The sequence below is a fragment of the Platichthys flesus genome, chromosome 14 (assembly GCF_949316205.1).
Source record: "Platichthys flesus chromosome 14, fPlaFle2.1, whole genome shotgun sequence".
In the NCBI taxonomy this organism is placed as follows: Eukaryota; Metazoa; Chordata; class Actinopteri; order Pleuronectiformes; family Pleuronectidae; genus Platichthys; species Platichthys flesus.
In genome coordinates, this window is record NC_084958.1 from 11,695,291 (window position 1) to 11,718,281 (window position 22,991).

Below are 22,991 nucleotides of genomic sequence, written 5' to 3' on the forward strand. Positions count from 1 at the left end.
TAGTCTGTCCAACAGATTACATTTTTAATTGCTCTCTTTGTTTTCTGACCAACTCCTCAATGAAGTGAAAAGTTGTGCATCTCATCTGATGTTGCACTCCTCAGATCAGCAGGACGACGTGCTCCAGAGTTTAAGTCCAAATCTGCCGCAGACGGCCGCTTCGGAGGTTCTGTAAATATGAAGGCTCCATGAGGGACACGTCTTGGCAGTACATCAGTCCATGGAAAGATTTATGGACAAACACTGGGATTTTGATAAACCATCCAAGAAAGGAGTCCAAGCACGTGGTGGGGACATCAGAACAGGCACAATGTGAGCTCTGCTGTTTGATCCACTTACTGCAGACTGTAATGATGCTTATTTGGGAGAGCTGACAATTTCCTCCAGCAAGGCAGATGCTCCTTTAACTTCCCACCGCAGCTTGGTTTTAAATTGTGATGACAATAATCAGCAGTCTATTTGTCACGGTGTGTTTGTTTCATTCTGTCCACTTTAAAGACAAAGGCGTTCTCTGTCATTAGTCTATCAAGTGAGTTCAGATGGTGCATGTGAACATAACATTGTCACTTCAAATCATCATCACTTTACCTCCAGGAAGTCCAATTATGAGGTGTCTGTCTGTGTGCGCCGTGCGTTATGGAGATGGATGCGCTATCTGGCAACAATGCACCAGAGAACAGATCTCACGTGAATGCCAAATTAAATCCCAGAGACGCTCTCTTTGAAAAGCAATGAGGCGTGAGATATGAAACCCACCTAATTCCAGGCACTCTGTGGGCGATGGAACAACTGCCTTTAAATTAGTTATTTTTTTTCCCTTCACCCCTCGTGCCTGCGCAGGGAATAGTTTTGCGATAAATACCATGAGCAGGTTTCACACCCTTCTCATTGGCTCACAAGTCGCAGACCCCCGTCGTATGAAGAGAGATTGTCCGATCTATAGCAGCCTTTTAACGCTGGCAGCCGTTACCGGATCAATATTCACCTTTTACGCACGGGTTGGTTGGAGAGGCTGCTCAGGAGCGCACGGCGGCGATTGCTATTTTCCAGAGGGAAAGAGTTATAAAACCAGCAGGTCGGTATATTTGATGTTAAATGTGCATCGCGACGGCTGTGAATGTGGATTTTTCTTTAAAGGGGAAACGCTATTTTGACTTGCCTGACTTGTTGATTTGAAAGATTTCAATCAGAAGTGAGAGTGATTTGAATTCAAAATACAGAAGTTTGATTTGTTATTTGAACTCATAAGCACTGTTCAGTTCGTTCAGGGGGAAAATATGCAAATACTGTAAAAACAAAGACTTAAAGTGCTTTCTGGAGCAGCTTAACAAAATGCAATGTCTGAATTGTGAAAGAAATTCGCCTTTTGGCTTCAACGTGAATATAAACTCTCCATCACTTCATGCTTCAAGGGAACGTTTTTGCTTGTTTGTTTGTTTAAGTTTAGGGTTTTTGCCATATTTGGAGCCACTGAAAACCTGTTGTTGTGGCTCTTTGTTATGATTAGCTGTGATATCTCCTCTTCATGCATCATTCTTCTGTTCACAGAGAAAGCTGCGGCTGAGGCATCTGAGTGGGCATGTGGCTACTGGAGAAGCTCCGTAGCTCTGTGGAGAGCAGTAAACGGACACAATCTCAAACCCCGCAGATGGCAGAGGCCATTCCAATCTCTGTCTATGCAAATGTCCTCACTCCAGAAAGGATCCCCGACTTCTTTATACCCCCTAAACTTATCTGCTGTCCACCAGAGGACTCTCTGTCCCCAGAACCTCAGCTCCTTTCCACCCTGAGACCCTCAGCCTCTGACCACGTCATCTGCAGCCAGAGCCCCAGAGCTCGGAGCAGCAAGAACCCCTGCAGCCCTCGCATCTTTTCCCGCCTGGGGGGAGACGCACGCAATCTGCAGAAGTCAGCCAATCGTCACATCATCCAAATAGAGAGTGCAGATGAGCCCGGTGCCGGTTCTGTGGACAGGGTCAGTGGGGATGTCAACACCAATGCAGACCCTCAGTCACAGACTGCCATGTCCCTGCCGTATGTCCCTAAGGCTCAGACCTCTTATGGCTTTTCCACCCTAGTGGAGTCCCCTCACACCCGACGCAAGGAGAGCCTGTTCCACATCGACCCCGGCAGCCCTCTCACCTCCCCGAACTCACAGAGGCGCTCCCAAGGGGGGACGCTACTGGCCCCTTCTGACCCCAACCCCTACCGCTATTTTAGTGGTGGAGAGAGCGACACCTGCTCCTCCGCAGAGTCCTCTCCTTTCAACTCCCCTCTCCTGTCCCGCTCTGCCTCCCTCTTACGCTCCATCACCCAGGAGACACAAGCAAAGGTGAGGATGTTGGTTTCTGTTGGTTATCAGTGAATGTGTTACAAAAAAGTGTTTTCCGTGTTCGATCAACCTGCGGCCTATAAGTGGTTCCTTTTCCGTCTCCCTCCAGGTGTCCCGGGCCAAGCGCTCCCTGGCGCGCCACAGTTCTCTTTCCACCGATGATTGCAGCTCAGCTGACAACAGCCCCAATATGCAGCGCCGCCGCCTGCGCTGCCCTCCCTCTCCTGCCTTCCGAGGATGTAAGAGCAGCGGCCTGAAGGGCGCAGCAGCGCACCTCCTGCAGCGCGAGCACACTGTCAACCTCCACAAGGGGGGGACACTGAGGCTGAGCACTCACTACGACCCAGAGTCAGCTCAGTTGAGGGTTCGCGTGCTCACGGCAGAGGCCCTCTATGACAGGCAGACGGATCTCAAAAGCATCAACTGCTGTGTGGCACTTTACCTGAACCCTGGCAAGCAGCAGAAACAGAGGAGCACCATCATCAAGAATAGCAGGAATCCAGTGTTTAACGAGGACTTTTTTTTTGACGCGCTGCCCCAGGTGAAAGTGAAGAGTCTGGCCTTGAAGATAAAAGTAGTGAACAAAGGAACGAGTCTGAAGAGGGATGTGCTGCTAGGAGAGAGGGAGGTGCTGCTCAGCGAGCTGCTGGAAGTCCTCTAGGGACCTCCTGTCAATACTTTGGTGAAAACAAGCAGCTCCGCACCTTGAGGGCCCTTTCTTCTCCAGCCATTCCTCACAGATCTGATAACTACTGGACAAGGGAAAGCATGCTCATGACAAGGGAGTTTTATCTTGCACACTGTGTCAGGTACATCAAAGCACACTAAGCAGAGGAAGCGCTAGAATTAAAGGTCCAACTTTACCAAGTTCATGTTTTCACAGAGGTCGGTCCAGGTCAAACAAAGCACCATTATTTACATGTTAACCAGTAAATGTGAAAAGTGGATCTGTGTTCCATGTTTGTGTATTTCTCTTTGTGTATCGAGTTGCAGTGTTGCCTTCTCTGATGAGCATTGTGACATGGCCCAGTCCGATGTCAGCCGTGACGCAATGATGATGCTGTTTAAGCTGGAGCTGTATTTTTGTAACAATGCCGTAAAGTTACATGTGTGAGTTTTTGCACGTGCCTGTGGAAATGACTCAAGCCATGTTTACTTGAAAGAATCTATCTTTGGGCATTAGATTTGATATGCTGTTGATGTGATGTGAATATGACTGCTGTTAATGCTTTTGATCTTACAAATAAAAAATACCGGATTCACCCTTGCAGCGGTGTCTCTCATAATTCCTCAGGATCAAGATGGAGCCCTGGGAAATGCTTTTTAACCCTCCTCTGTGCTCGGTGTCATCTGTTAGGCTTTTAATCCTGCTTCTCCAACTGCAATATTGTCTGTGTGCAGTTAAACTCCCTGTTGAGACTGCCTCAAAGTGAGTTGCAAATAGTTATTAAGGGGCAGAACGTAGAATATTGGCAGATAAATAAAGTCTCCCCCCTTAATTGAGGCTGGTACACACTCTCTCCTGTTTCAGACACAATTTGTGTGTGCAATAAAGATGTAAATTGATTTATATTGTCAATATTTGGTTGATAAACATGTTTTTTTTACTGCAGGAATAGCCTGTACATGTACAAGAAAACAAAACTAGCCTTTGTCGTCAATGGTTGTCAGGCACAGTGGTTGTCAGGCATCCAGGACAGAGTCCCACTGATTAATACAGAGCTAAACCCAAGTGTGGATCTTTTGCGTCCTCTACTGGTAAAGCACCAGAAAGAAACTTCCCCACAGTCAGTGCTCGGGCCCTAATAATAATATGTGATAATTAACAATAACCACTTACTATATAGTTGGATTATATTATTTTATTGCTGTGATAATCCTAATAATGATGTCCCTGCCTGTGACTGTGACACTTTGCCACTTTAACTTCCTGTGGCAAATAACGGACAAACTCTACTTTGCACAATCCTGTCTCTTGTGTTCACTTACAACATATATCTCATAGTATTATTTTATATGAACATTTTGTTTCCTATTTTCACATTTTGTTTATATTCATACTTTCACAAATACACCACAGCAAATCCCTTGCTCTCCATAGAAGAGTTTTTCCATTTTATTCACGTATTCGATTCGAGGAGCCAGTATCAGCTGACTCGGTTCCTCTGTCTCGACCATAATAACACATCCACGTTGCTGGTTGGTCCGAGCGACCATAACAAACCAACCCGTCAGCTGGTCGCCGCTCAGCCCAAGTGCACTAGGGGAAATGTAGTTGCTTTCAAAGCGAACGACATGGCTCTGCCGGAAGTAGGGATTCCCCCCAAAACTACGCCACCCACAACGCCTCGCGGAAATCGCAAACGTAGACCTGTCAAACAACACACGCCATCTTGACAGCAGCCTCAAAATGGCAGAAAGATGTGGGACAGAAACCGAGTCCACACCGAGGTCCCGGCTCTGAGTTGCGCGGAGGCGGACTCGTCAGTTTGAACACGACCCGGTGGTTATGGGGCTGGAGACCAGCGAGGCGGCACCGAGTCTGTAAAATGGACATATCGACGGCGGTTTTCAACGCCGCCAGAGATGGTAAGATCAAACTTATCCAGAAGTTACTGGGCAACAAAACTCCCGAGGAGCTGGAGGCTTTGGCCGAGGAGAAGACCCAGGGAGGCACTCCTCTGCTCGTAGCCTCCAGATACGGACACCTGGAGGTGGTGGACTACCTCCTGGAACACTGTCGAGCTAATGTCGAGCTCGGGGGCTCGGTTAACTTTGACGGGGAGACCATCGAGGGGGCTCCGCCGCTGTGGGCGGCTTCGGCAGCCGGTCACCTCCCCGTGGTGAAGACGCTGCTGAGACACGGAGCCTCCGTGAACAACGCGACGCTCACCAACTCCACGCCGCTGCGGGCCGCCTGCTTCGACGGACACCTGGAGATCGTGCGCTACCTGGTGGAGCACAGAGCCGACATGGAGGTGGCCAACCGCCACGGCCACACCTGCCTCATGATCTCCTGCTACAAGGGCCACAAGGAGATCGCCAAGTTCCTCCTGGATCGCGGCGCCGATGTCAACCGCAAGAGCGTGAAAGGCAACACCGCCCTGCACGACTGTGCGGAGTCGGGCAGCCTGGACATCATGAAGATGCTGCTCAAGTGCAGCGCCCGCATGGAGAGAGACGGGTATGGGATGACCCCGCTGCTCGCTGCCAGTGTCACGGGTCACACCAACATCGTTGAGTATCTGGCTCATCAGCCGCGCACCTCCAGAGAGGAACGCATCGATGCACTTGAACTCCTTGGGGCTACGTTTGTGGACAAAAAGCGTGACCTCTTGGGGGCGATGAGGTACTGGAGGAGGGCCATGGAGCTGAGGCTGCCCGGGGACAAAGCTGGATCCCTGGCCAAGCCTCCACCTGGTCCCCCGATCCCTGCTTATGGCTGTGCTCAGGAGGTGAACACAGCTGAGGACCTGGAAGCTTTGATCACAGACCCAGATGAAATGAGGATGCAAGCGTTGTTGGTTCGGGAGCGCATCCTGGGGCCGTCCCACCCAGACACCTCTTATTACATCCGCTACAGGGGAGCTGTGTATGCTGACTCAGGAAACTTTGAACGTTGCATCAGCCTGTGGAAATACGCTTTGGACATGCAGCAGAGCAACCTAGACCCCCTCAGTCCCATGACGGCCTCCAGTTTCCTTTCCTTTGCAGAGCTCTTCTCTTTTGTCCTTCAAGACCGGGCCAAAGGCACCCTGTCGACGCGCGTCACCTTCCATGATCTGATGACTGTGCTGGGGAAAAGTGTGAGGGAGGTAGAGAGAGCTGTGGCACAGAGGGACAACCCCCCAGAGGCTCCACAGTTCACCAAGGCCCTCTCCATCATCCTCCACCTCATCTTCTTGCTGGAGAAGCTGGAGTGCAGCGCGGAGCAGGAGCATCAGAAGAAGCACACAGTGTATCGGCTGCTGAAACTGAACCCTCGAGGCCGGAGCAGCTTCACTCCTCTCCACATGGCTGTAGACAAGGAAACGACGTCGGTGGGCCGCTACCCGGTCGGCCGCTTCCCCTCCCATGCGGTGGCAGCACTGCTGCTAGAGTGCGGCGCAGACGTTGATTCTCGTGACTGCGAGAACAACACGCCGCTGCACATCGCTGCTAACAATGGTTGTCCAGAGATTATGGCACTACTTATGAAGGCTGGGGCTCACCTTGACGCTACGAATGCCCAGAGGAAGACGGCCTATGAGCTGTTGGATGAGCAGAGCAGTGGGCACCCGGCCCTTTACCCGCTGAACTACATCACCCTTCAGTGCCTGGCGGCGCGGGCTATTGAAAAGCACAGACTGCCCTACAGGGGACTCATCTCTGAGGAGATGGAGGCTTTCATTGAACTGCACTGACTTCCACTACTTTTCCCCGGCGAGGAACCTCTGCACTACTCCTGATATTGTCCCATTTTATTTTATTTTATTATGACCTGCCACAAACACTGTCCTCCACACCGTTCGCTTTGTTGTGGCCCCTTGTTTGACTTCTGCTTTGCTCCCGGCCCCAACATAATTATGGTCTGACTAACCATAGCAATAAACATCCAACCTCTGGGCTTGAGTCTTTGGCTTAGACCTGGTCAGGTATCGGATAATTCTCACACAGACTTTTAAAGTGACTGTTGGTTTGTACTGCGATTTACATCTGGGAGAACATCCACTTGATACTGGCTTATATGCCTTTTCCCTTGTGTTTCTCCCACTGAAAATGGAGAATTACAGTATGATGGTGTGTGTGTGTTTGTGTGTGTGTGTGTGTTTTGAAGGTGGCGAGATGAGGTTTTGTGTTACTGAGAGGAAGCATCTGATTAAACTAGCCTGATAACAAGCATAAATCAAAGGGTGAATGTGATGGCTCACTGGCTTTGCTAACTTGTTCGGAAAGGACGTATTTGAACATACTCATTACCCCAACTTGATTGCTGGCCTGGTTCTACACACTTTAAACCATCTGCTGTACTTCTGTGAGAGCAGAGGGTGTTGCATTCATTGTGCCAAATGTTAGCTATGGAGTTAGGTTTTGTTTCAGACTGTGAATGGGTGGTAAAACGAAAAGTATCTCCCTTATCTTGCAGATTAGAAGCAGACGTTATAATCTAGACTGGGGTCTTTCATGAAACTGTTTGTTCAAGAAGATCAGCAACTGGAATAGTTTGTTATTCCTGACTGTGACATGATTTGACAGCGTGTAGAGTCATTGCTTTAAATACCATGAGATTGGGGATAAAACGAGCTGACATCAAAGTTGGCTAACACTCCTCCCAGGCATTAATACCCTATGCAGAATGTGATGTTCCAGTCAGAGGCATTTTTTTTTTCATACAAAAATTCACTGCATAAACAGATTTGACCTTGGATATTGGATTATTTTTTGATGTCAGGTTCATCTTAACATGATGATGATTCAGATCTGGGGCTGCTTCTCTTGACAGTGATATGTATTTTTTAATCCTCTGAATTTATGAACTAAGAATGTTTTCTTAAAGTTTCTGCCTTCGTCCAAATGAACAAGCTGGAGCCTAAGCTGTGCCTGCGTCCCCGTGCTTATGGGAAATGTCACCAATTCACTATCAAAGAAGCAGTTTCAGAAACAGGGCATTTGTTGTGATACCTGTTGTTGTCCAAGTTAACTGTCCAAAGTCATGTTTAAAGTCTGTTCTGGAGCGAATTTTCCATTTAACCTCAGATGCAGTTCACAGAGATGGAACAGATGGCGCTCCGGCCATCCCCTGCATCGTAGTCTTATTTTTAATAGTCTCTCTTTTGTTTATCTTGTGTTATCATGAATGTTTTAATTTGTCTGTCTAATGCCAAGCACCACCAAATTGAATGCACACGGAGAGGCCCCATAAATCCTGAATAGACAACTTACATTCAGGATATGAACTGTTGCTGCCTTCGTCTCTCTCGGCTCCGATTCGTTTAACTGATGATAACTCGAGAACAAAAGTGTGTTGGAGATACTTGAATAAAATTCAGTATCAGCAGGATGTGTGTGCTTGTTTGTGGCTGACCTCAAGTGTCTTTTCTACTTGTCACGATTTTGGAAAGTGAGTCTCTGTGCTTTGTCTAGTCACTAGTCCTTTGCTCAGGGTGTTGTTGCTGGCAATTGCAGCATATGCATTAACAGCGCCACACACATTTAGATAAATTGAAATGGTTTCAATAACAGGACATAAAAACACTCCCAACCCCATCAGAGCAGCCAGGTCTATAAAAATATCTTATTTAGAGAGTGGGAGCCACAATATTTTTTAGTGTTACAATATTGAAAATGATCAGTATCCATTAAATTCAGCTCTTTATATTAAACAAGGTCTTCCAACTGCTCTGCTCACATAAACTCGAGGACACCGAATTATAGCATAACAGAAACTTGATCTTTCTGAGTCCTGCTCTCTTAATGTAAAAATAGACCGCAATTAACGTCACTGCTGCGGGGCAGTGGTAGAGACAGGGCACTTACCATGCTAATTTTAGGGCTTTTGCCCTAGCTTCAACTCTGAAAATGGGACTAGTGTAACGTTATACAGTCAGGCAGGTCACAGGGTGACTGGCAGAGACAGTGCACAGACAACAGAGGCTGCATTATTCAGACAGGAAACAGAAACAATATGGGCTGATGAGTTTAAAGATGACCATTGCTGTAACGTTAGCTGAATATAAAAAAAAAAATCTGCTTTTGTTGCTGTGCATTGTTTCTGTGAATGTGACAGGTGTCATGTTGGCACGGTTAGCTGAGGAACTGCAGCTGGTATATGGGGACACAAATGCTCGTGACAACATGTATCCACACAGCTCAGGTGTCATTAAATAAAACAGCAACGACATTCGATAGGTCTTCCACAGAGGAGTGATCGTGATATTCAGACATAAATTTAGATTGTTAATCTTGGAAGCAGCCTTTATTGTGGCAGGTTGTCAACAATAACTGAAATCTTCCTTTAAATATTTTTTATTTTGAGTGTCATGAAGTCATAATAATTTATGGTGTGCCATCAAAATAGACACACATAAATAGTTGATGGTGGATTCATGAACCTTTTATGTTAACACTTCCCACCTCCAGTAAAATGCAACAACACATTATAGTAACATCCCACTAGATGTCACTGTCAACAAAGACAAATCAGTCGGAGTGGTAGCCTTTGTCCCTCGAGGCCCGTGTGATAGACTCAAAAACGGTAGCTTCCAATTACCATCAGACGTGATGGCAGTCGGTTAATTTTCCACTCGTTCTCACACTCTGTCAAGTCATCTTTAATGGGAGAGAATTGTGGACAAAGAGACTTTTACACAAGCCATGAGGCAGAGCAGGATAAACATTTGTAAACGTATCTGATAGAGCTAAAAGAAGTGAGAGTTGCTGATTTTGAGTCTGTTGGCAGGGAGGTCAGAACAAAAGCCTCCTTCACATCTAGTCCTGGAGCGTCGTGCCAACCTCCCAACACCGTACTCCAACACCTCACACTTGGCCCTAGTGGCGGTTGTTTTTGTCATGTTGTGTGACCTAAATATAACCAAACGTTAAAAGAAAAAACAAAGGCCAATGTCAGTATATGTCACATCTTTTAGGATCAAATATATGCTTTGTTTAGGGGGGGTTCTTTATTGGATGGTTTTCCTGCATCTATTTCCATGCCTTCCGTGCAAATTTTTAAAATGTTTGAAATGTATATATATTTTTGTGATACAGACATAAAAAACATAAACATAAGTGCATTTTGGAGTACACTTGACATTGATGGCATATGGTAGATTTACCTGATTAATATATATTTGAAACACCTTATTTAGCCTAATACAGTGCAAAATATAATATCACTTTATTTCTTTAGCACTGTTCAAAAAAGATTACAAAGTGCTTTTCAAAATAGGCTGATATAAAACAATGCAGAACAAAAGAAGGCCAAAAAATATGAAGCATATCAGTCAATATTAATATTAACCATGGTAACTGTTAGCCTTTCATTTCTTTAAAGTTTAAAGAAAGACATTGGCTTGTGAGTGAATGTTGTGGATTTAAACTCGTCTTTATTTCACAGAATTAAAAACAAATGCATGAACAGCAAAACATTTTACAAATTGAATTAATTAAAAGCGATATATTGTTATAAATTGAACCCTAATTACTTTGCTTGTGATGAAAAATATATTGAGCTTTAAATCGCAATACAATTACAGACCATTTAATTCCCAAATCTAGGCAATGCTCAACAATTGTTTTTCCATATTAAGGTGTTATTTAGCTCATGTGGCGTTAATACTATTCCCCCATGATGTCCCATGGTGAGTTGTGTTTACCCTGCAATAACTCTGCTCTAATTCAGTGAGGGAGTTCTGCTCTGTAGGAGCTGATACTGCACCTCTGGCTGTAATCCCGCCAACAGATATGATTAGACACTGTATTATAGGAATCTACAGGGTTTCAAGGTGCTTATCTTCATTTTTAGGCCCCAGGGAGCACGGTGGAGAGGGGGGGGGGGGGGGGAATCAGTCACCAATTCACACCATCCTACCTCCGTCTCCTTCCCTCCTCGGCAGCCACCTCTTTTGCACCAGTCAGCGATCCAGCCACAGCTGGGAGGGGGGGGGGGGGGGTGTTGGGGATGTAATGGGAGTAATAGGGGTGATGGGGGATACGGTTGCCATTGGAGATGGCTTGCCTGCATCACGTCATGTGTGTGTGCGGTGGGGGAAGGGGAGGGAGGGAGCACCGGTGAGGGAGAGAGCGAGAGAGCGAGAGCGGGGAGGGAGAGGACGAGAGAGAGAAAGAGAGAGAGAGAGAGAGAGAGAGAGAGAGAGAGAGAGAGAGAGAGAGAGGGAAAGGAGGAGGAGAGCATTGAGGAAGAAAGGCAGGAGAGTATCAATGACATCAACCAGCACAATCTGAGGCCGTCCGACCGACCGGCGATGCTCTCCAGATAGAAGGGCTGAGGAAGCAGCCGTGACCCGCCGCCGCGCTGCGCTCCCCCCGGGGCGAAGAGGTTCGGTCCGCTCGGCCAGAGAGCATCCAGGACTGTGCGTGCGGGGCAACGCCGGGCGATGTGTGCACGCGTCCCGCACAAAGACAGACCTTTCTCCGAGTGGAGCTCCTCCGCTGCCGCTGCCACTGGATTACATGTATCCGAGGAAGCCTCCAGCTGCAAACCCACCCACATGAATCTAGCAGACAGAGAGGAAGACGGAGAGCTTCCCATTAAGGTAACGCAGCATCCACGCGTGCATCCTTTCTTCGCTCACTTTAATGTTTTGCATGCACCCCACCCAGACGGCTTCTTTTCACATGTCGAGTAACCTTTCGGAAACTAACGAGGTAAGGGCATATTCACCGGGCGGAGTGAAATGACACCGTGTGGCTGCCCTGCTTGGCCCGGGAGTCTCCCGAGCGTCTCCTCTCTGTTATCTCAGCATCACTTGAGAGTTTGTTTCTAACGGCGAGGTGGAAATGGAGACCGCTGGGCTGTGCGGGCTGTGCAGGCTGTGCGGACTCTGCGGGGCTCTGCGGGATCAGGTCGGCTGGCAACAGCATCCGTGCCAGTGCGCTTCCCCTCTCTCACCGCCCCCCCTCTGCTAATTGTTGGCTGGGCAGCATGAGGGACCCTGGTAGACTGACTGGCAAAGCCTTTGTTCCTCAAACACTCGTTTAAAGTGGCTTCGCCTGATGGGAACCCTCTCCAGGTAGAACACACTACCACATAAAGTCAGATTTAACAAAGAGAATAGCAAACAATAGATAATAACGTTGCCGGATAATAAAATGAAATGGAGCTCATGCATCCTGGATCGGTCAAGGGTGTTTAAAAAAAGAAGAGCCAGATCACGACTTATATAAGTCTTAATATAATTTTTCAGTGAAACCAAAATAAAGTACAAATTTCACTGCCACTCTGCACACTTTTCAGGAAACTGTCACGGGCACATTATAAATCAATAATGGATCCATAGTGAATATTATGCTCATATAAGACCTCTGCTTCTTTGACACCAGGTGGTCAGATGGATGGATGTATTTGGCCAGACTGTTTTCCAGACAATAGAGTGGCAGCTGCATGTGCTGCTCTGGAGCATTACTTAAAACGAGCCCATCTGCACATATAGGCAGTGTTTTGTAGTCCATCGTCTCATATGTCTATAATTATACGCAGTAGGATATATGCTGTTAAAGCAGCCACTCAGGCATAGACTCAGAGTGTAATTTAACGATACATCGATTCATTTTCCGACGGCTGTTGCTTGTTTGGGATTTAATCATGGACACTCCAAACGCCTGTTTAGCTTCTTTTCTGTGTTTATCCGCTGTGTGGCCTGTGTCAACTGGAAATTCGCACTGTCGTGGTGAATCCGAGGGAGGTCTTCCTCACACACAGATGGGAAATTTCCCTCGGGGGCACTGTGCGTTTGCTGGTTATTGTTCCACACCATTTCCACATCCCTAATTATTTTAATCAGTCATTTTTACACATGGATTCCTCTCTTTAGTCCACCCCTGTCTTTTCAGGTTCCACTCCGCTGTCTAGCAGACGGATTCACACAGGCAGGCCACATCCACGAGAGGAACAGGATGTGGGCATTTGGATTATTCTGACAGGCAAAAACCATTATGTGGAAGCAGAATAATTCAGCTAGCAAATTTCCTACGCCTGTCTGTCTCTGGGAAACAGATCAAATATTCTCCTCCGTGAGCCCGGAGATGCTCGGCCCCACAGGTATTCATCTAAGCACTGTTCAGAGCAGCAGATTATGAAATCAGTGATGGCATGTACTCCCTTAAATAGGATTGCACAGGGTTCAACCATGGGCCTTAATGGTTTCCTGCTCCTTCCAAGCAGATACCACTGTAAGATCCATCCAGACTCAAATATGCAGGATGACGTGTGCTCCCAGTGGTGCAGCTTCGGTTTCACGTCAAAGGCCTGGTTGAAGTCTTACTCCCAGATTCTCACAGCAGCCTACCCTACTCCACTCTCTGCTTCCCCTCTTGGTGTTAACATGTTCTGGCCATGCATGGATTTTGCCTGGATCTCCGTGCACGTACACACTAGTGCATTAGCTTTGCTGCACCAGTCAGCTGGAGGGAGGGAGAACATCAAGAGTTTCAACTTTGATGCTGGGAGCGTAGCCACCTGGGTGACAAGCAGACAGAAACTTTGTTGTTGTCTCGGCATTGATATTAATTGACCTTTTCCAAGCCTCCCAAACAGGGAGCATTTGTCTTCTCCGCTCCTGTTCTTGTTTATTCAAGAGGCGCCTGAACACAGTGTATACAGCATGCAGATGAAGCCATTAGGGCCGGGCAGGGTTGTTTCCAGGTCCTGTCGTTGAGTGAGAAATACGCAGGAGAGTCTTTGATGGAAAGAGAGGAAGAGACCTCAGGAGGGCAACATAACAAGGGGAAGGGGTTCTTCTGCCTTGACAATATGGATTCATGATAAATTAGTACATTTTAAATTGTATCTTTGTATAATCAGGGGAGCCTTTTGAGAAGAATCTGCATATTGTGTGTCGGATTTTCATATATTTTACGAATATGTTTGATTGTATTTCAAATTATGATCATATTGTTACATTTCATACATAAATTAATTATGTTAATACATCTGTGCCAAATTCTGATGGCTAGTACATTATTCTGAACAATCTTTTTAATTAGAAATGCACAAAAATGAGGAACTTGAGTTGTCCTGTGGAGCACAGTTCATTGCACTTTCTCACCATAAACCGCATTAGTCAGCCCCAAACTCTATGATGTGTATGGACAACCACACCGTAATCACAGCTGTGTTTCTCTGATATGAATTCATATTGTGCCGCGATTAATCATCACGTCTAATGACGAAAACTCTAAACGGGCCACAACAAATATTGAGTGTTTTGCATCATGGAGTATGCATTGTATTAGGCAAATATTTGTGCAATGCTCTTGCCGCTGAAATATATTTCGTTTCAAATTGATGAGGGTCATATTATTATGTTCGAAGAAGAGAAAATGATCATCAAATTACATTCACGAATAAGAAAATATAGCCTTGTCATTTAAAGATAATTTAGGTGTCTAAAAATACATTCAAGTATACAATAAATACCCGCAAACGTTACATGCAAGTTACAACCCAGATATATCACCTTATAGCCTTGTTAACTTCTCCAAGGAGGTTATGTTTTCACCCCTGTCCATTTTATTTGTCGGTTGTGCGTTTGTAGGCAAGATTACACACACACACAAACTGAGCAGGTTTCCATGAAAGTTGGTGGAATGCTCTGTTACGGGTCAGGGAAGAACCTAATACATTTTGGTGTGGATCAAGATTTGGGGCCAGCACATCGTTTCACTTTCTTAAACATGGTGAGATAGGACATTTTTCCACATTCTTACTATTTTCCCAGGGAACAATTCATGTGTCTTGATGAAAGAAAACCAGGGGACTGTGACATTTGGTGCAGCTTGGTTGAATTTAAAGAAACTTTGGCCACGGTGGAGGTTTGTGCTCTGCTGAGTCTTCTAGTCATGGTATCCCACAGTTTTGTAATGTTTGATCAGTGTTGTCCTCAGCTGTAGGTTAACCTCAGTACATTAAACACATACACAGTATTTATTCAAGTACTTTATGGTGCATAACCAATCAGTGGAAACTACCTGTGCAGAGTCTGTTATTAAAGATCCCTGTAGCCAACCAGACCTATAATTATCCTTTTCTCAGCCAGCTCATTTGAGCGTGTGTGTGTGTGTCCGTCATGTGTCAGTGTTTGCGTGCGTGCATGTGAGTGAAGGCTAAGAGATAGGTTGTGACTTGACTGATGCCCTTCTGCAGATGATGAATCAGAGATTCTGATGTGTCAGCAGGGATGAATAATGCACACTCCTCCACTACCTCTCTTCGCTTCCTTTCTTCTCCACCTCTTGTCTTCAGTTGTTCGCCTCTCTTTTCATCACAACTGCCACATCTGAAGACATCTCAGCCATGCCCCCCCCCCCGCCTCAGCCCCCCTCTCCTCTCGAATGCAAAGGAGGGCATCGCTTCCCCCGTCGCTGTCCTCTGGTCAACCCTCATCCGCCGACTCATTCTTTTGTCCTCCTCCAAACTTTTACAGAATCTCTCCTCTGCGGAAATTTTTCGGTGGACTGCAGCGAGGAAAAAAGCGTTGAGCTTTTCCTTCTGCTGACGATCACACTGAAAATGGCTTAACATGTTGATGTACACAGCTCATTATCCAATCATGGGAGGAGGAAGTGTAGCTATTGATTGGGTTTGACAGTTACATCCCTGACTGACAGGAGTCATTAGGAGGATAGGGCTGACTGACAAGATGGCTGACAAAGCACGAGACAAACTACCTAATCCGAAGTTGGAGGGAGAGTGGGCAGCATCCACTATGAGGGGAACAGTCCGCTGATAATAAAGGTTCGAGAATATTCTATGTAACTCCTAGCACTTGATGAGTATTTAAAATTCTTAAGAATATTAAAACTCCACTTTAGTGCGTACATAATGGATTGGATGAATCAATTTTCCACTGGATCTGTGCTTAAGTAGTATTACGACCTTGCAAAACATGATATAAGAAGATTTTAAATTGAATTGCTTTATTCATGAGAAGAATACATTTGAATGATAATGCGGACAATGAAATTGTATCTATGTTCTTGTCATGTACATATTTACAATAGCTCTTATTATCGATCCATGGCTACTAAGATCTGTGTTATACCAAAGTGCATTGCGTGACATCATTCATGTACTGATGAACTAAAACATTTTAATTTACCTGATAAAATACTCTCAATTGTGGATAAATACCTGCAAAACTAGTCCCATTCATAAACTGTAGGCTACTTGTGTTTGACACCACATTTCCACAAAGCGGAAAGTGTATATATATGTCTTATATGCAAGACACTTGGTAAGCGTATGGAATCCTCCGGCAACTTCAGGGATCTCTGATGTGTTGCGAGGCAACTCCATTTAGTTCAGTTGTTTTACATTGTCGATAATAAAACTGTGTGATGTTTATTTAAATATAAACATATAAAGTTAATGTAGTTTTGTTTAAAAGAATAACCTGCGGTTGAATGTCATTACCACATTCAAATACATTAATTTATTTGTGTCTATCAATAGATACACTGATGTACATATATTCCACATGAATAATGTCCTTTAAACACTAATCTTACAATACAGATACATTTTATCACTTGATATGTAAACCTTATTTCCGCTCATTTGACAGACTATAAATAGAGGTTGCTTCGTTGCTTCATTCCTCTCCTCGAGCGGCGTCTCTAGTCGTCTGTAAAAGAAACGCATTTGAACTAAAGTAAATGAAACGGAATTACAGACACAAAACAAAACTGTGGAAATGGGGTGTGTTGCTAATTAGTAAATGTCAGCATGCCAACATGCTAAAGCACAAGCAGACCGAATGACAAGGCCCCCTATCTAAAAGTGGCCCGTTGAAAAAGGAGCTCCACACCCAAAAGCAAAGAAAAGACAGATATGGTGTCACTCCAGATGCCATGTGAAAGAGCATCAGTATTGTATCAGTGAAACAACTCCTCTCTTCCTAAGGACCGAGAGGGCGGCGAAGACACGACGTCCAGGAAACCTACCGCACTTTCCCATCACAGCCCACTGATAGAAAACTTGAAAGCCAGAAGATTGGTGTCCCTCAGGGGTCAGTGGGAACATTATGCAGTCTGTGGAGATGCAGGGGAGGGGTTGACACAGTTCCTGAATACAGCCTCACATTTGCTTGTGGCATTTCATCATTACTCTGTCTCCACAGTGCACAGGGTGCCCGGTTAGATGAAGTATTTGTTTGTCGGGAGGTGAAAGTAATGGCCAGTCATTGGTGGGAAGCATCCATGCGCAAGTCTGTTACCCCCGACAAGCATTTCATCTCCCCGCATACAGAGACACCCTCCGCGTCTGATTCCTGCAATGGGACGGAGGACAAATGCAGTTTTTCTACCCCATTACTCCTGTTTTCAATTCCATTCACAACTTTATCGTCCCTCAAGGAGAAATTCATTTGGCGTCACAAATCTCATCTCCATCAGGAAGTCGTGCAATGGCTGGTTAGTGACAGAACTGCAGAGACTGGTCGCCTGTGTGCCACACAAATAGGATTTGTTCACCAGCATGCAGAGCCTCAGAAATCACTCTTGCAATGGAATAATGAATTCTTTAGGATTGTGACCAAGTGAGTTATCAGTACTCGACTTTCTTGGCCACAGTCTTGTGATTTAAATTGTTCTTCTTTCTATAACAAACAGTCAGAGTTAATTTTCTTTGGAAGACCTAACTGGTGTTGCAGAGCAGTGTTGCAGTTGTGGGATAATTAGCTCTCAGTGGACGAGGTATCATGTGACCAAGAGTAGACAGGTGATACCATGGCAGCACAAATACACAGGAGAGGGATGGATCCCGGGCAAACACAACAGTGTGTCTCCAGAAAATTCACCAGCAGGCCCCAAAGGGACCGGAGGTATTTTACATAAGCAAAGAATGAATAAAAGCTTCCTCCATGATTACAGCACGCAGTTTGTTATGGTGAGCAGCACAGAGGAGTGCTGGTGAAACTCTACACATGTACCAGGTGTGTGCTTGTGTGAACTGCATGTCGTGTGCTCTCACAGGACGAAACTCATCCTGTAAACCGTAACAAAAGCAATCAATCTGGAGACCTTGAACGCATCTTACATAAATAACATCCCCACTGGATATTTGTATATGACTGATCGATCAATACGGGGTTATTAAAACAAAGCGCTGTGTTTCTCCAGGCTACTGTTATCACTCTCGCCGTCAGCTTATCAACAAGCCCTCCAATCCGCTGCACTTTGTCTAGTGACTGATGTGTAGGTTTTGCTAAGCAGCTGAAACAGGGGAGGAAAAAATGGCCGGCATGTCTCATTAACGAAGCACAACTGAAATATGATGATGGCCGGGATGATGACAGTGACGTCCAGGAAGATGAAGGTGCTCTCTGTTGTCAGGGAGCCTCAGTCCTGCTCCAGGAGAAGCTCATTAATTGGCTGCCGGTGTGTCTCTCGACTGGAACTGTGTGTGCGTGTGCGTGCGTGTGTGTGTATGTGTGTGTGTGTGTGTGTGTGTGTGTGTGCGTGTGCGTGTGCGTGTGCGTGTGCGTGTGCATGTGCGTGTGTTTTCTGCTCAATGGACTCTTGGCCATTCATTTTATTGAGAAATGATGGTGAAGATAAATAAATTGATATTTTCCTACCTTTCTCTTTTCCTCCTCTTATAATTTTCTCCACAAACTGTGCCCTTATAAATGCAAACATTAACATATCAAATCAGTTATGATGTACTAAGGGTGTGTGACGAGGCAATCAATTCAATTTTGGTTTTGGGGTTGGCTCTAGTAATTGGATGATTACCTTATGTCTCCATGTCAGAGCTGTTTAACAATTAGGGATGTAGGGATGTACATGCATCTGCACAGCTATGGCGACATCAGTATGTACATACAGTTCTCTCAGATGTGAGCCAGCCTTAGATATGCTAATTGGACAGTGAGTTGACAAGGACTCAGCCATCAGCCTGCGTAATGAGCCGCTGCACAGAAGACGGTCCGCCTCTGAGGAGCAGGCAGCAGTGAGACAGAGGTCGCTGGGAGAAATGACGAAATGTGTTTCTGTGTTGTTGCGAGCCCTGCGTTGTGTCGTTTGCGTTGAGTGAGGGCTGTGTAAGTGTCCCCATGCTGCACATGTTCGTCTGCTGCTGTCGGGTGCAAACCTTCACCTCTGAGGCGAGATTCTGCAAAATGTCGATTTTGTTTTTGCAAGAAGAAGGTTTGAGAAAAAAAACGGGGATGTTTTAGCCAGATGACGACGCAGTTTTTTGGCATTTCCCTAAAGGCTTTGAAAGAGGTTTATGCGCCTAAGGGGCTGAGAATTTGACTCAGCTCATGGAGGAGCAAGTAATCCCTCCACTTATTTGAAAGCATGAAAATTGTCGAAATTGAGGCTGCAAGGTTTTTCCTCCATCAGTGTGGCACATCGATCACTTTTAAAGCAAATTCGGGACAAATGAAAGCATCATGGGCACATTCACAGTGACTCTTAGGCCACGACTCTTTACCTTATGTTGAAACAATATTAAATGTACCAAACACTCTGCAGTTAAAGAGCTCACAAAGCATAGTGCCCTATGAGACGAATTGTAATTTCTGAATATGGGCTATCCAAATAAAATTTGATTGATTGATTGATAGCTCATTAATTTACTGAATAGAGATTTTTAATTGATTATCAGCCCTTCAAGGCAGACTTACCCAAAGCTAAGAGATTTTGAAATTACGTTATTTTCACCTGAAGAAGCCACAACTCTTTATGATATCACACATCATAACTCTTTTAATTCTCAGGCGCTGGAAATGGGGTGTTTGCAATGGTTTATGGGATGCGCAGCTCCCTCACCCTTAGTTTAACTATGTACTTGTTCCGTTCCCTTTTTTCTTTTTTCCAATGTCCTTTTTCGCTCTAATTCGAATGTTTTATGGTCATGGGCCATCTCGTCGCTGGCCCAACACTTAAAACTATTTTTACAAGGATTCCCTGAGACGCCAATGGAAAGAATTAATGAGAAATTCCCTTCAGGAACCCGAGGCGTTCGCAAAGTGAGCGTCCAGTGTTACACTCTATTGCAGCTAAAGCAGGTTTATTTGGCTCTGTTGGCTCTTGTGTTTTCAAAGAAATATTTTAACAACTGTGTAATACTTTGCTATCCCTTCACAATATAATACTCAAATCCCATTGTGTAACATTTGAAGCTTTGTTAAACTCAGTGTCGCTACATTAATGACTGATTGAAGGAGCAACAGTAAAGAATAAACCCTCTGTTATTCAATGTAATGAAACTATTATTGAGCAACACTGTATAAATAACAGGTATTTTGAGTCTCTTAATCTCCATTCAGAGAAAATGTTAGATTTACTGTTTCATTCCTGCAGCACTAACAAAACTTCCTGTTATGGGATCAGCTTCACTAATCCCATAAACACCTGTTTTCTCCTTGTTCTGACCCCTTCTGATAATCTGCTCTATATGTACTTTTATTTCATTTGGTAATTTACTTCCTGCTTACCCGGAGCCAGTCCAGATGTTGCCGGGCTCTTGTGAAGCCGGTGCATCCATTACCCGATGCCTTTTTCCTCTTGTTGTTGTGGATTTCCTCGACCTTGGGGCCCCTTTAAGATGCGTGGGTGTACATTTACCGCACCATTGTCAGGCTGCTACAGCTCTGCTTTGTCCTAGACATGCAGAGACTGAGGTCAAAGTGAAAGTTAGTTTGGTTATTTTAGCAATGGGCCAGGAGACGGTTTCAGTCACGCTTCTCTCTCTCTCTCTCTCTCTCTCTCTCTCTCTCTCTCGCTCTGTCTCACTCTCTCTCGCTCTCTCTCTCCTCTCCCTCCTTTGTTCCTCATCATGAATCCATGTGTTGTCTTGGCTTTGAGATGGAGTTGTGCCGAGCAAAACCTGAAGCACATCCAGAATAAAAAAATTGGGGGGAACGTTGATCTAACAGCTTCAGTCATCATAAATAACAGTCTTGCTGGTGTGTATTTCATTGATGCTTTGATGTTGGCTTGGATTGGACGGAAGGGGGCAGAGAACGGGGAACTTGTTGTTGCTCTAAACGTGACTGAAATGAGTGGAGGTAATTGAACTCTTACGTAAGAAAAAGTTTGAGACTCTAGTATTTTAATTCTTATTAGTGTGCGTCGTCTACCCCTTTAACTGCAGGTGATCAGTTAATTAAATTGGGTCCTCAAGCAAAACCCGTTCTCCCTGCCAGAGAAATCCAGAGAGACGACGTGGGTGGATACAAATTTTTAATTTGGTTTCTTCATCATCCCAAGAAAGCTATTATTATGTTTTGGATATCATTATTTCAGTATCTTCTGCAAACCACGTTTCCCCACTAAAGCTAACGTGACACGGGTATGATAAATACACGTGTGAGAGATTTGAAAGCACACACACTCCACAGTTGAATGCATACTGTACAGAAACCTGTCAAAACATAGATCTTTACAATATGGAAATAAAAAATCCACTCTCAGCACATTGTCAACACAATTACAGAATTAGCATCATCGACCATTTTAGCTTAAAACACAGAGACTGGATGAACAAATAAATAGAAATAATGAAATCCAAGATGTTATTTTCTGAATTGAATAGAGCAGCAAATCATTTTTTCCATGATTATTATGTTTTATTTAACTTGAATTTAGGAGACCAGGCCAAGATGGCAGTGTGAAAACAACAAAGTACTTAAAACAGACTCAGTTAAGAACGGGGCGATTTATGATTAGGAAACAGTTTGTTAAAATGATGATGTAGTAAATTTCCCATTTTATTTACTTAATTAATAGTTGAAAGTTTGATAAGTAATTTCACTCGTTATTTAGTTTAATTTTGAATTATTCAAGAATATAAAATGCAACCACAATTAACCAGAGTGATGTTTTAAGATGCCTTTTTTGTCTAAACAACAGTACCTCAACAGATAAAATATTAAGTGACGTGAACTGAAATTGAAGTAGTCAGGATAAATAATTGAATGTTGAATAATAATAGAATCCATGTCATTGACTTCATTTTATTCCAGCAGTACACTGCTTGAATAGAACATCACATTATCAATAATTACATTTACAGATTTTCCTATTGTGCCTCCAGGTGTGGTGTGATTTTACTGTCTCCATGAGTCACATTTGCCTTAGGAAGTGCACTTTATGATTCTTGTGGAAGCTCCTCACCAGAAAATTGTCACCTCTGGTTGGAAATTGTATTGCTATTCGTCAATATTTCCCATCGTGTTCCACTGTTTGGAGGTGTGTAGCACTGGGATGCCTGGTTTCAGTATCCTCCAGCATTAGGCAAGTCTCATAGAGATTTGCCTGAGACTCCCGAGTCTCTACATTAATTTATATTCAGGGCAAAGAATCACCGTATTTGAGTGACAGGTGTGTTTTCTTGTTAGAGAGGAGCCTCAGATATTTTATTTCCACTGCTAAAAATGTAACCAGGGCGGCGCAGCTCATGCCTGCAGTAAGCCGCGCTTCATCCTGCGCCTCTGATCCTCGACGTGTGTGTGTGTGTGCGCTTGTGTGTGTCCACATATTTGTGTGTCTGTGGGCTGCGTGTCTAGGAGAGACTGAAGGGAAGTGTGAGCGAGTGAGTGCCAATCTCCCCCATGATGCTTTGCCATCTGTCATTTTTATTTGCGTTTTGTGTGTGTGTGTGTGTGTGTGTGTGTTTTGTGTGTGTGGGGTCGGCCCTGTGGGTGTGCATGCATTTGTGAGCATCATTTGCCTACAGGGTGCAGGGTCATAGAAAACATGAGGTAATATCAGTCCCATCCTCTTCTTGTATCCGACTAGTACAAAGCTCCCACTCCAAACTTTTCTGCTCCAAGTTGCCGCACAAAACCATGCATAATTCAAGACAAGGTTATTTTTGTGCTTTGAAAAATATTAGCGTAGAGTGCAAGTTTAGAATCACCGGTGAGTAACAATGGATGGTTCACGACCTAAAAAGTTTTGTGGTGCATTGAACATTTGTAAAAAAAAAAAC

General features: G+C 44.8%; 3 protein-coding genes across 3 annotated transcripts in view; all 3 read left to right on the forward strand.

The window, feature by feature from the left end:
- Positions 1–712: 712 nt before the first annotated feature.
- On the forward strand, positions 713–3,599 carry LOC133968676 (C2 calcium-dependent domain-containing protein 4C-like). The gene is made up of 3 exons (XM_062404846.1): positions 713–1,075; positions 1,549–2,332; positions 2,442–3,599. The coding sequence occupies exons 2-3, from the start codon at positions 1,580–1,582 to the stop codon at positions 2,991–2,993; spliced, it is 1,305 nt and encodes a 434-aa protein (XP_062260830.1). The 5' UTR covers positions 713–1,075; positions 1,549–1,579; the 3' UTR covers positions 2,994–3,599.
- Positions 3,600–4,681: 1,082 nt separating this feature from the next.
- fem1a (fem-1 homolog a) lies at positions 4,682–8,369 on the forward strand. Its single transcript, XM_062404728.1, has one exon. The coding sequence runs from the start codon at positions 4,882–4,884 to the stop codon at positions 6,733–6,735; it is 1,854 nt and encodes a 617-aa protein (XP_062260712.1). The 5' UTR covers positions 4,682–4,881; the 3' UTR covers positions 6,736–8,369.
- A 2,825-nt stretch (positions 8,370–11,194) lies between these two features.
- The window catches only part of LOC133968721 (receptor-type tyrosine-protein phosphatase S-like), a 73,348-nt gene continuing 61,551 nt past the window's right edge, over positions 11,195–22,991 (forward strand). Inside the window, exon 1 of the mRNA XM_062404906.1 lies at positions 11,195–11,586. The gene's annotated coding sequence lies outside the window, so the exon portion shown is untranslated. The remainder of the gene's footprint in view (positions 11,587–22,991) is intronic.

Coding starts and splice junctions, on each gene's coding strand:
- LOC133968676 (XM_062404846.1), top strand. CDS start 1,580: ATGTGGCTACTGGAGAAGCTCCGTAGCTCTGTGGAGAGCAGTAAACGG. Junction 2,333..2,441: donor CCCAGGAGACACAAGCAAAG/GTGAGGATGTTG, acceptor GTCTCCCTCCAG/GTGTCCCGGGCCAAGCGCTC.
- fem1a (XM_062404728.1), top strand. CDS start 4,882: ATGGACATATCGACGGCGGTTTTCAACGCCGCCAGAGATGGTAAGATC.